Source organism: Girardinichthys multiradiatus, chromosome 22, assembly GCF_021462225.1.
Source record: "Girardinichthys multiradiatus isolate DD_20200921_A chromosome 22, DD_fGirMul_XY1, whole genome shotgun sequence".
In the NCBI taxonomy this organism is placed as follows: domain Eukaryota; kingdom Metazoa; phylum Chordata; class Actinopteri; order Cyprinodontiformes; family Goodeidae; genus Girardinichthys; species Girardinichthys multiradiatus.
This window is the reverse complement of record NC_061814.1, coordinates 21,070,954-21,083,842: the sequence shown is the minus strand read 5'-3', so window position 1 is coordinate 21,083,842 and position 12,889 is coordinate 21,070,954. Positions and strand designations below refer to the sequence as shown.

Sequence of the window (12,889 nt, the reverse complement as noted above, 5' to 3'; positions counted from 1 at the left end):
CACTGTGCTCAATTGGCCTGCCAACTCTCCTGACCTGAACCCCATAGAGAATCTGTGGGATATTGTGAAGAGAACGTTGAGAGACTCAAGACCCAACACTCTGGATGAGCTAAAGGCCGCTATCGAAGCATCCTGGGCCTCCATAAGACCTCAGCAGTGCCACAGGCTGATTGCCTCCATGCTACGCTGCATGGAAGCAGTCATTTCTGCAAAAGGATTCCCGACCAAGTATTGAGTGCATAACTGTACATGATTATTTGAAGGTTGACGTTTTTTGGATTAAAAACACTTTTCTTTTATTGGTCGGATTAAATATGCTAATTTGGTGAGATAGAAATTTTGGGTTTTCATGAGCTGTATGCCAATAAAAGACCTGAAATATTTCAGTTAGTGTGCAATGAATCTAAAATATATGAATGTTAAATTTTCATCATGACATTATGGAAAATAATTAACTTTATCACAATATGTTAATATTTTGAGAAGGACCTGTATATCTCTGGTTGTATGGTTAGTGCTTTGTTTCATAGGAAGATGATCCTCTAGTCCAGTCTCCCCTTATTTGTAGGCTCTGACAAGTTGTCTTCTGGGATTGCCCAGTAGTTAGATCTCTCCATCTTCCCATCAACTTTGACCAGCTCCTTAGTCCAAAGTAAAGAAAGCATCCCCCTAGCATGATTTGAAGTGTAACTTTTCTGTTGCATTTTGCATGTTTCAGTTCAGTTTTCATTTGACTCCAGCAACTTCTTCCACATGTTTCTCCATACAGGGTTTGAAAAAACTGCAAACATTCTTTTAAAAAATGGCTTCCCTATTGCTACCTTCCATAAAGGCTACAGCTAAGAGTTGTCCTGTCAACAGATTCCCCCAACTGAGCTGTGGATCTCTGTTGCTCCTCCAGAGTTACCATTTTGGCTGCCCTCAGTATAGTTAGACGGCCATGTTTTGGAAGGTAATCTAAGTTGAATGGCCTTCAAGATGCTGTTTATTCACAAATGTTCAGAAGACATGTATTTATACTGAGATGAAATTATACAAAAATGGACTGCTCACAAATCAGGTGATTACTGAAGGCAGTTAGTTGCATTGGATTTGTTTGTGGAGGTATAGTAAAGGGGGGTTAAATACAAACGCATTTCAGACTTTTCAGATTTTGATTTAAAAACAAAATTAAAAAGATGCACCCCTTTCCATCCAGTTCAAAATGGTCTACTACTTTGCACTGGACTGTCATATAGAACATAGAAAAGAGTGATGAATACTTCTGCAAGGCCATGCCTCTTATTCAAATATAACCTTTTTTTCCTTACACCTACTAGTCCTGTGGTTGAAAAATATAGTTGCTAGGGAAAATAAAATGTTTTATTATTATCCTCATTGTAGTCATTGTAGCTGGTCATGTTGTGTTAACTCTATTTTTCTCTCTTAAATTAATAACAACATGTCTTGACTATCAATGTATAAAGATTTTCCCCAGGCGTTTAACGAGTGGAGCAGTTCTCTGCTTTCCATCACACACTCCCTGTTCCCTGCAGCACCTGTTCTGTCCAGCATCTCTTACTCTCACATGAACTAGTAAATCTAAGACTGTCATTTTGTCTTTTGTAAAAATTGGCACACAGTCAGCAGTGAATTGCTTACTGCAGGTCTTAAAACAGTAATCATGTGTGAATCATTTAAATACGCTCCCCCTGTGATTTGAAAAGACACCCACATCTGGCCAAAAATAATGCAACAAGATCAGACCTGAAAATCCCCTTTCATTCACTAGTTCATCACTATAGCTCTCTAGTTTCTTGTGATCTAAGTTTCTTAATTCAAAAGAAGACATAGACAAAATATATAATTTTTCAGTTTACATCATTAGCACTGTTATTAGCTATTTTAAATATTTGATTTTACCCAGGAAGTCTTGTCTCATGAATGAAAGGGTTTAGATATTCATCTACAACGATATACTCCTGCACAGGGCAGCCTGTGGGGAGGGTTTATGAGACACTTACTACAGCCATTGTTGTTGCTTCATGTTTAGACCTTTTTTCCACCATACCATCAGGAGAATGCAGAGCTAAGGATAAAGTATGGTAAAATCTGGTATTTACTGTTAACCTATGGTTGCATTTCCAAAGTTGGAACTGAATTATTCTGTAACTGATGGAAATCTGTAATGAAAAGAAAGTTAATATTTAGTAAAAACAGATTGCTTCTGTGTAGATCTATATAATCATGGAATGTTTTTATTTGGGCCTGTTGCAGAGCTACTTGTCTTTATTTTCTTTACAGTATAAATATATTGCATTCAGTAAAACATGGTTTTCAATCATCTTGTGTTTTCTAATCTCATTTACTTTTTTCTATTACTAGACAAGCTGTCAGTGTGTAGTACTGATTCTTAAAAAAAAACATGAAATCATCACCTCCTCCAGAAAGACCAAGAAGGTGACATTCCTTCCCACTGTTGCTACAAATGTTCCCTTGCTGGTGAAAAGCTGGAGACCCCTGGGAGCCTGGCTGGGACACTTTTGTTGCCTGGGGCTGTACTTCAGCAGACTTCCTTCGGTGCAGTTGTTTGACAAAGCCTTACGAAATCTGGAGCAAAATTAACAACGAAAACACTTCTGAATGCTGTGAGTGAAAAACAGATGCATAAACTAAATATGGAAAAATATTGGTAAGATAAGAAAAATAGACAATTAGAAAAGAAAGGGAAAATGCATTTACTTCAATATAGATATAAATTTATGTCATGTGAAATTTTGTTTAAATTACTTACTTATTTAAACAAGGAAACAAAACAGGGTCTAGTGTAATTCAAGGCCATTAATGGAAAAAAAAGTATTGTATTTCAAACAAAACAAAGGATTTACCAAATTACATTTAAAGTATGAATCAAACTGAAATATTACCAAGAAAGACAAAAGGACAACCGTGTGCGACAGACATTTATAATTTTTTAAAAGCTATATTCAAGAGCTCACTTTGCAACCACTACCACAAACCTTCTATAAGCAATACATATTTTTTATTTCTTTCGTCATTGATATTATATTTTTACTATCAGGAGTATGGACGTGTAAAGCAATAATTCAGGTTTATTGAATGTGGGTTCTGTTAGAAAGTTATGAGTAGTAAACATTTATAGCTTTTAAATAACTGAGAGCACATTAGTGCATTAGTAAATAACTGAGAGCACATTAGTCAACTTCTCCTGGAAGTTATGTAAACATGACGCTCTGCTCCCTCTGCCCCCTCCCTTCCCTGAGGACACCTGTGGACCTGCTCAGAACTTGGCCGGTTGATGAACATTCCAACGAACCATCAAGGACAATGGCCTCTGTGACAGTGCTTCATGGACTTACTTGCACACACTCACTCGCAGACACACACATGCTCAAGATAAACATTTGCACTCCTCACACCACCTTCACCGTTCCCAGCATGATGTTGTTTTGTAAATTTGTTGCTTCTTTGTGCTGAGGTTTTTTGCAATCTCAAACTGCATCCTGCTAAGGATAAAGTGTGAAATATGATTTTTTTTCCCCTCTACTTACCTAATGTGGCCTCTTTTCTCATCTAGCAAGGGCAGCGCCTGTGAGTGGGCAGCAAAGCCTCGGTGACCCGTCCCCCCATTGTCTTGTGTCATGATGTATGTTTGGATGGGTTGTACTGGAATTCTAATTTCCCCTCGGGGATCAATAAAGTATCTTTGAATTTGAATTGAATTGAGTTGTGTATCTGACTATTTTTAAGCAGCAATTTTCTGTTGGAGGTTGAGCATGTGTTCAGGGAGCAAAGTTCAAAAGTCTTAATTTTTGAAACCTAATTCATAACAGATCTGTTTTGCAGCAGCTAATAGACCTTATTAGGAGCCTACATTTCTTCTTTGTTAGTCTGTTATAGCCGAAACACAAATGGGGTAAAGATTTTCATCCACCACGGGCTTTGGTTTACATGTGAAAATGTGACGTGCAGCTTTCGGTGGCGACTTTAAATTTAAATTCAGCCTGATTCTTCTTAAAGCCTCATCACTAACCAATTTAAAATAAATCATTGATCATCTGTAAAAATCTAGTGAATAGAGAATTAATATGGAGCCATTATATAAACTTGTGGACTGTCCCATATGGATCCCTTTTTGAGTCTAGGGCAATCAACCATTGGTACTTTAGAGGGACCAATTAACTTCACATACATGTTTTTGGACTGTGAAATGAAGCTGAAGTACCTGCAAAGAACCCACCCATTCATGGACCTTCTCGTTACTAGGCACCAGTGCTAAAAACTCTTCCACCCTGTAGCTCATACTGCAAAACCGAACATGTTCAATACATCTAACTAGACACTTTTTCTGTGAATAATGATCAATGAAATACTGGATGCAGTCTATATGTTTCTAAAATAGTATTTTCATGAACCTCTCTGACACTGTATCGACCGTGGACCACTTCAGGAACCACCATCTGTGAGGACCAGAGATGGTCTTCACACATAGACACTGTTCGAAAGAAGGCCCAGCAGAGACTGTACTTCCTGAGGCAACTCAAGAAGTTCAACCTTCCACAGGAGCTGCTGGTCATCTTCTACACTGCCATCATTCAGTCTGTCCTGTCTTCATCCATCTCAGTGTGGTTTGGCTCATCCACAAAACAGGACAGGTGCAGACTGCAACAAATAATCAGGAATGCAGAGAGAATAATCAGGGCTGACCTTCCTTCCATCCAGGACCTATACAGGTGTAAGGTCAGGAAAAGAGCTGCTAAAATCTCTGAAGACCCCACACACCCTGCACATCAACTGTTCAGAGCTTTACCTTCAGGCCGCCGCTACAGAGCACTGTTCGCTAAAACCAGCCACCACAGAGACAGTTTCTTCCCCAAGGCTGTTTCTCTGTTGAACATTCAATAGAGTACAAAACAACAGCATACAGATGTTGCAAATGCACCTTTTTATTATATATGTGTATATTGTACATTGTAAATATGTATATTCTGTAATACAAAAACAAAACCAAAGAGCAAAATGTACCGGAGTCAAATTCCTTGTTTGTATGTACGAACTTGGCAATAAAGCTGATTCTGATTTATAATATTAGACATTTAAAACAATTCACATTTGGTACCAATTACATCAGGCGTTGGTCCAGAAGTCATTAAAAGCTAATCTGTTTCCATACAAAGTAAAGAGTCTGTGAGAGTCCTTCACTGCTAACTGCTAATAACTTCTCAACAGAGCTTTTTCAAAGAACATCTTGTCATCTGGTTGCCTAAATTATCCCTTCAAGCAACAAGACACCTGGGTGCTTATGTTAGGGAATATTCAAATAAAAAAAGAAATCTGGAAGAATTTCAGTGCGAGGGTTGGGACACCATTTCTAACTTGACACCTGCGCTCTCCAGTCCCTCAGGCAAACTGTCACTCAATAGGAGCTGATATGCCCTCAAGAGCAGGTGATTACTTCAGAAAATCTTTCTCAAACCTTAAAATATTAACTTATACTCACATATGTCACCTAAACCTCATTGTACAAGAAATTTGTTTTTGTCAAACAAATGCAGCTCAAATATCTATGAATTCACAGGTATCTGGGACCATCATATAGTGTTAGACCATGGCTGGACTTTAGGAATTACCAGGGCAGCAGGCGTTTTTTTATTTTCCTTTTATTTTGATGAATGGTTGCTTTGCAAATGGAGTATTTTATAAGTTTCCTAAGAAAACATTTAAACTCAAATCCCTGTGAGGGTTTTACTTGTAATTTTCTTCTTGCATAGATACCCAGACACACTCGTACTCATACTCGTCGTCTTCCGCTTTAGCTGGGACCGGGTTGGGGGGGCAGCAGACTCAGCAGAGACACCCAGACATCCCTCTCCCTAGACACCTCCTCCAGCTCCTCCGGGGGGAGCCCAAGGTTTTCCCAGGCCCGCCGAGAGACATAGTCCCTCCAGCGTGCCCTGGTCCATCCCCTGGGCCTCCTCCCGGTGGGACGTGCCTGGAACACCATCCAGGAGGCATCCGGTATAGATACCCGAGCAACTCAACTGGCTCCTCCCATTGTGGAGGAGCAGCGGCTCTACACCAAGCCCCTTCCGGATGGCCGAGCTCCTCACCCTATCTCTAAGGGAGTCCCCGGCAACCCTACAGAGGAAGCTAATTTCAGCCGCTTGTATCTGGGATCAAATTTTTTCGGTCATGACCCAAAGTTCATGGTGAGGGTAGGAACGTAGACCGGTAAATCGAGAGCTTCGCTTTTCAGCTCAGCTCTCTCTTCACCACAACGGACCGGCACAGTAAGTAAGTAAAATTTTATTTATATAGCATCTCTTAAGACACAGATCACAAAGTGCTTCACAACACTAATACAGTGCCCCCATTACTGCGGCAGCTGCACCGATCCGTCTGTCAATCTCCCGCTACATTCTTCCCTCACTCGTGACCAAGACCCCGAGATACTTAAACTCCTCCACTTGAGGCAGGAACTCCCCTCCGACCTCAAGAAGACAAGCCACCCTTTTCCAGTCAAGAACCATGGCCTCGGACTTGGAGGAGCTGATCTTGCGAAAGGGCCCCAGCGCATGCTGTAGGTCTTGGCCAGAGGGGGCCAGCAGGACCACGTCATCTGCAAAAAGAAGAGACAAAATCGTCTGGTCCCCAAACCAGACCCCCTCCGGCCCATAGCTGCGCCTAGAAATTCTGTCCATAAAAGTCATGAACAGGACTGGTGACAAAGGGCAGCCCTGCGGAGTCCAACAGGTCCGACTTAGTGCCAGCAATGCGGACCACACTCCTGCTCCACTTGTACAGAGACCGGATGGCCCCTAATAAAGGGCCCCCAATTCCATACTCCTGGAGCACCCCCCACAGGGCATCACGAGGGACACAGTCGAATGCTTTCTCCAGGTCCACAAAACACATGTTGACCGGTTGGGCAAACTCCCATGAACCCTCGAGTACGAGGCGACTTTGGCTGAGAAGGAAGAGTAGTCACCTTGCAATCAGAAGGCCACGCAATGTTGAAGAGGCGTGTCAACCATGACAGCCCCACAACATCCAAGGACTTGAGGTACTCAGGGCGGATCTCATCCACCCCCGAAGCCCTGCCACCGTGGAGCTTTTTAACCACCTCGGTGACTTCAGCCTGGGTGATGAAAGAGTCTAACCGCGAGTACCCAGCCTCTGTTTCCACCAGGGAATGTGTGATGGCAGGATTGAGGAGATCCTCGAAGTACTCCTTCCACCGCCCGATAATGTCCCCAGTCGAGGTCAGCAGCCTCCCACCCCCACTGTAAACAATGTTGGCGAAGCACTGCTTCCCCCTCCTGAGGCGCCAGACAGTTTGCCAGAATCACTTCGAGGCCAACCGGTAGTCCTTCCCCATGGCCTCACCGAACTCCTCCCAGGCCCGAGTTTTTGCCTCTGCCACAGTCTGGGGCGCGGCACGCTTGGCCTCACGGTACCCATCAGCCGCCTCAGGAGTCCCACAAGCCAACCACAGCCGATAGGACTCCTTCAGCTTGACAGCGTCCCTTACTGCCGGTGTCCACCACCCAGACACAACTACATGAAAAGAAAATGATGTCACAAACACAAATATGACACTCAGCCCCCAACACGGCAGGCATAACAACCGTAAACATAAGGTTTTTGTTATATGGCTACTTATTGAATATGGTGTATTTCAGTGACAGCTTTACCTAGCAACTTACAGGCATGGCAAAATCACTAAAACATTGCTGGATATTTGTTTTTCTGGACAAAGGAATTTCAATAAAGTATGCATGTTTATATGGAACTTTTTAGAAAAGAGAAATTTAATACATTTGAGCATCAATTTAGAAGCTGACCATCAGTCTAGTGTAATTTTCATAGGTTAAAACTTGTGTACGTAGGTAGGGCACCAAAAAATTGCTCTGCACCTTGGGCCCCCATTCTTCTAAATCTGGCCCTGGTGGAGACATAAGATGGGGTTAGACTCATTAGAAAACCAGATCTTTTTTGGACAATAAGCATGCTTGTATTGGATCAATGAGAAGAAGGAAAAGCCATGTTACAAAATGGCAAAATATTTATCATGACTGCTTTCTTTCTGGAATATATTACAAAATAAAACGTACAAGAAAAATACAAATCTTCCACAGAGCTTCTCGAGATGGCTCTTCAAAATGCATTTAAGTACCACCCGTCCACAAAATAATACAGATTGGCTATCAAGGAAACATTTGTCATTATTATACAAATTTTTGCACCTTAATCATTTTGTAACGTTGAAAAGCGAATCATTCCCCCCAAACAATACGGTGTCTTAATGAGTTCTACATGAAAACATTAAGAGCAAATATAGCTATTCTATACTTCCCAAAAATACTTTGTTAATATCAGCAACAATACATGAAAAACAACCTCACAGTTTGTCAACTTCTGGTTTGTAATTTAACCTTTCCTTTTAATCCGCCATTAATTAAAAACCATGCACTGTTTATCTGAAGGATGTCTCTGTCCACAACCTATTGGTAAATATGAATTCATGCTTTGCATCAGTTTTGAAAGATCTTATCAAAAGGGTGTGCAAACAACCATTTGAACAATTTTATAAATTTTTCCGCACTTTTTTAAAGCCACATTCCACAGCTTCTGCTTTCAGATTTGTTTCAGCACACGTGAACTGAACGTACCCTGTTGTGTTGAAGAAGCTGTCGCCCATAACGCAGTCTCGAGTTGATGCTGAAGGAATGAACCAGAAAGCCGAAGTGCAGCTCCCATCGACTTGCCTCTCAAACCCATAGTCACTATTTTAAGTCAAGAAAAAAAGGCACACTGAAGCATTATCAGGACTACTAATTTATTTTAAACTTCAAATAGAAATATTCAGTGAAGATGGAATTAATAATTACAAAACAGAGAAAAACTATTCTCACGCAGCAACAGCTGGTTGAAATTGGATATTTAATGAATCACACATCAGAAGCAGAAGAATTGTTGTTTGTGTTTACTAAAATTATAATTACACCCTGTAATGTGTTACAGATCTTTCATGTGTCTTTCATCTGGATGAGGGAATCAAAACCAGAGAAGCAGAGAAGCTTTCACCCATAAAATGTTAAGCTTAGAGTGTTGCATATTAGTAATAGACAGAGATAAAAGACAGTGTGGAGCTGAATGAAGTAGTGTACAGGAAGTGTCACAGTACTTGTTAGACATATAGAGAGAGAAAAGTAGGTCATCTTCAATTGGTGCAACTTTTCAGGGAATTACAGCTTTCAAATTATTATTTAAAAAATAAGTCAGGTTCAAGATCTTTGTATCTATCTATTTAGAGAACTCTGAATTGTAACATGTATCCCTTTTAACTCACCTCTCCTTGTGTATTATTTTTGCATTAGACATGCTGCCTCTGGAGACTTATATAGTGTTGAGATTTTGACTTAATGAAGTGAAAGGAGTGTGGCTGCAGAGGGGGGAACTCACCACTCAAAATCTGCCTCTGTGCATGGACAGGAGTCTGACATCTGAGAAATATACTGATCTCTGGCCTTGACACATCGAACATTTGCTCTCAGTTTTTGGAAGATTCTCTTCATTCCCATGATGCACACTTCTCCCTGTGATAAATAATGCATCATAAAAATATCTTCTTTTCCCCTTTGCTTTAAAGTATCTCATTTTCATTGTGTAGATAAATCCAAGTGATTCTTTAAGATTAATGGCTGGCTGATTTTTTTTAAGCTTGCATATTGTAATAGTCTGGCACAGGCACTAGAAAGTCCAACGAGTTGCATCAGGCATGGAGAGTAGTCTGTTTTTTTCTGGCTGATATTTTTGTTTTAGCATAGTCACAAAAATATTCTGGGTTATATCTTTCACTCAAAATTTGGAGTTATGTTGCTGACACAGATGTTGGGTAGTTTTCACCAAGCAGTCAAAATTGTGACACAGGTTTAGAGAAGAAATTACAAGGAGTCTTATTCTCCACAGACCATCATTTTAAACAACATAGGAGGAAATAAGAAATGGTAAGATTGTAAAATCATGCTGTATTTTACTAAGGGGGTGTATTCACACTTGCCATTTTTGGTCTGAGACCCACGATTTGAGATGGTCTCGGTCCGCTTCCAAACGTGCTCTGGTGCGGTTTGCTTATGGTCTGAATACAAACCGGCCTCAATCCGAACCAACTACAAAAAGCGTACATCTCTTTGGACATAAAAAGCCACCCAAAGGTGTGTGTTGTAATGTTGCTTAGCAACGCTACTGGCTTGTTGTGGGACAAGGCACGTAGAGAACGTCGGCGTTGAGCACACATTCTCCGACGGGTTCCAAAATTATAACTGGAACGTCTCAAAGTCTGTGTTGAATGAGCTGCCCTTGACTCTCACAATAATATTGCAGCTGTAATAACGGCACAAATATGCAGAACAGAGGTTCTGCTCGCAGCATGTGTACAGCAGTTTTCCTAAAAATCTGTGCTCTGTCCCGCCCCCGTCATTTCTGTCCAATGGGAACAATGATCGTCACCCACGTGGCTTTGTTTACAAGTAATAGTTCACTTGCAAAAAGTACAATGTGAAAACAAACCGCACCAAATGAAAAAAATAAAGTTCGCTTTCGGTCCGGACCAAACAAGCGGACAAAAGGGCTTTCCTGGTGTGAATACACTTAAGCTAGTGTTAGCCATCTTCAGTATTTACACTTCAACAAGAGGTTACACTTTTCTTTACTTTGGGTTTTTTGCAGTTGTGTTTCAACATTATTTGTTTTACTGTGCAGTAATTTAATTATTATTTTAATTTTGGAGTTTCAACCACAGATGCACTAAGGACAACAAAATGCACAACAAAAATTTAAACAACTATTTTTAGGTAGTGTTAAGTAAATATTTTGCTTTCTAAATGCAATTGTTAGTAACAACTCCATTACACATTAGGAGGTTGTTGTCTTTAAGTTGAAGCTGTCAAATCTAATAGGCTCTAATGCAGCAATAAACTAAAGCTGTTATCACACCGTTTCCAATATTACCACACATTTTAAATGGGTCTAAATGTAAAGAAAGGAAGGGGATTTTGTAGAACGTAAAGTCATTTCAACGTCTTTCAAGTATGAGTGTCAATTTTGATGCACTCCCATTCTGAATAGTAAGTTTGTACTGGTAACAGTGGCGTGGAATTCATAGTGTTCTGCCGTGTCATGACCAGGTACATTCCTTTATAGAGGGTTATTTTCATATGGCATCATGACTTCCCATGCCACTGTAGCGAAAGACAGATTGTAAAAGTGCAGGATGGGAAATAAAAAGTAAAAAGTATCTTTTGTTTAGTTAGCCTCTTAGTCTTAATATTTGTAGCACATTTTATGGGGTTGCAACAACATGGTGGGTCATTACCCAGCCCCAAGTACCCACGTTTGCTCAGGCAGAACATGCAAACTCTTTGTAGAAAGACTTTCCTGCAGTAAGCCAAAACTCCCAACAAATGTGCCACCTTGCAGCCCTTACAACCCAGGCCTGTTATGCTTATTCAACAAAGAGTTGCATCAGTCTATATTTGATCAAGAACCATTCTAGTAAAATAACCCAAATTGGGGTGGTTTTAACCCAAACGTTTTTAACATATTTTGCTAAGCTAATCAGAGGTACAGGTACAGAGAAAGCTGACAAGCTGCTTCATATTGATCCTGCGTCAATTCATACCCACCTGGCTGACTGTTCATACTAGCTTTGACTTTAGTTATGTGACTTCAATAAATAATTTCTATCATCAGGATGTAGCTATTTTGACAAGGGGTCAAAGTCTCATATGTCATTAAACTTGAATGGACTAGCAAAGAATAGAACCACAGACAATGGAAATAGGGTGCAACATAAATTATTTACAAAATAAAATGTCATTAAAAATATATATGGGGGATTTGAAAATTTTTATGAATATTTATCCCACAGTTCATAAATCTATTAAACTGCCAAGAGAATTAGGCTAATATGCAATGGTTAAGTGCATGAGAACAAAACGCTGTCTTCTGATTATAAAATGAAAGTAAGTTAAAATGAAATGAGGGTACTATATGGAGAACTTATTCAAAGTTGTTTGTTATCTTTGTGAAGTCCTGTGGGATGAGACTTTGAACATTCTCCTTTTCACCACAGGAATAATCTTTAACATTTTATTTGCCTTGTCTTTTTTACTAATATAAACACTTAATAAATGTAACCAATGTGTCTTATATTCAGCACCGTAATAATTAAACATCTCAACAGTCAACATGCTTAGCTAACATCTAAATTTGGAATTTTAAAATAAATAAACAGGAGGTGAGAAAATTTGCTTCCCATTAACTCACATTCTCAGCTGCCAGCGATCTCTCCTCCTCTACATCCTCCTCTTTCTCACATAAACTTTCAAAGTTGTCTCATGAGCAAAATCTCAGATGAGCTTTTTTTAACGTTAAATGATAAAGAACCTTGGTGCAATATTGACAAAAAATCATTAGAAAATCGCATGAAATAATTTATTTAAAGAGTCTCCTCAGATATTTTGCACTGTGAGGCAATCTGATGAGTAGAAGAGCCAGCCACAGAAACTGCTGTGTAACTCATCTCTGTGCTTCTTCAGCAAATTAGATCATAATCTCATATATATATATCTATATATCTATATCTATATCTATATCTATATAGCACAGCAAGGTTAGGCTAAAATATATATGTTAGAAAGACTTTCCTACCTCATTATGTAACTGCCAAGTGATGTAGTCCTCAGATGTGCACCGTCTTTCAAATATAGGCCAGAAGTCAATCTTGAGAAGTTGCCATTCAGATCGGTGGCTGAAATGACCAAATATCCTGGAAAAGCAAGTTAGAAAAACAAGGTCAAAACATTCAGTATATGGGGCAGAGTTT

General features: G+C 39.9%; 1 protein-coding gene across 1 annotated transcript in view; it reads right to left on the bottom strand.

Moving 5' to 3' along the window:
• The window catches only part of LOC124859666 (VPS10 domain-containing receptor SorCS1-like), an 80,711-nt gene that overhangs the window by 19,111 nt on the left and 48,711 nt on the right, over positions 1 to 12,889 (bottom strand). The window contains exons 15-18 of the mRNA XM_047352571.1: positions 12,715 to 12,832; positions 9,466 to 9,599; positions 8,673 to 8,786; positions 2,418 to 2,589 (exon numbers count right to left, since the gene is read on the bottom strand). Coding sequence (XP_047208527.1) covers positions 2,418 to 2,589; positions 8,673 to 8,786; positions 9,466 to 9,599; positions 12,715 to 12,832 — 538 coding nt within the window. The remainder of the gene's footprint in view (positions 1 to 2,417; positions 2,590 to 8,672; positions 8,787 to 9,465; positions 9,600 to 12,714; positions 12,833 to 12,889) is intronic.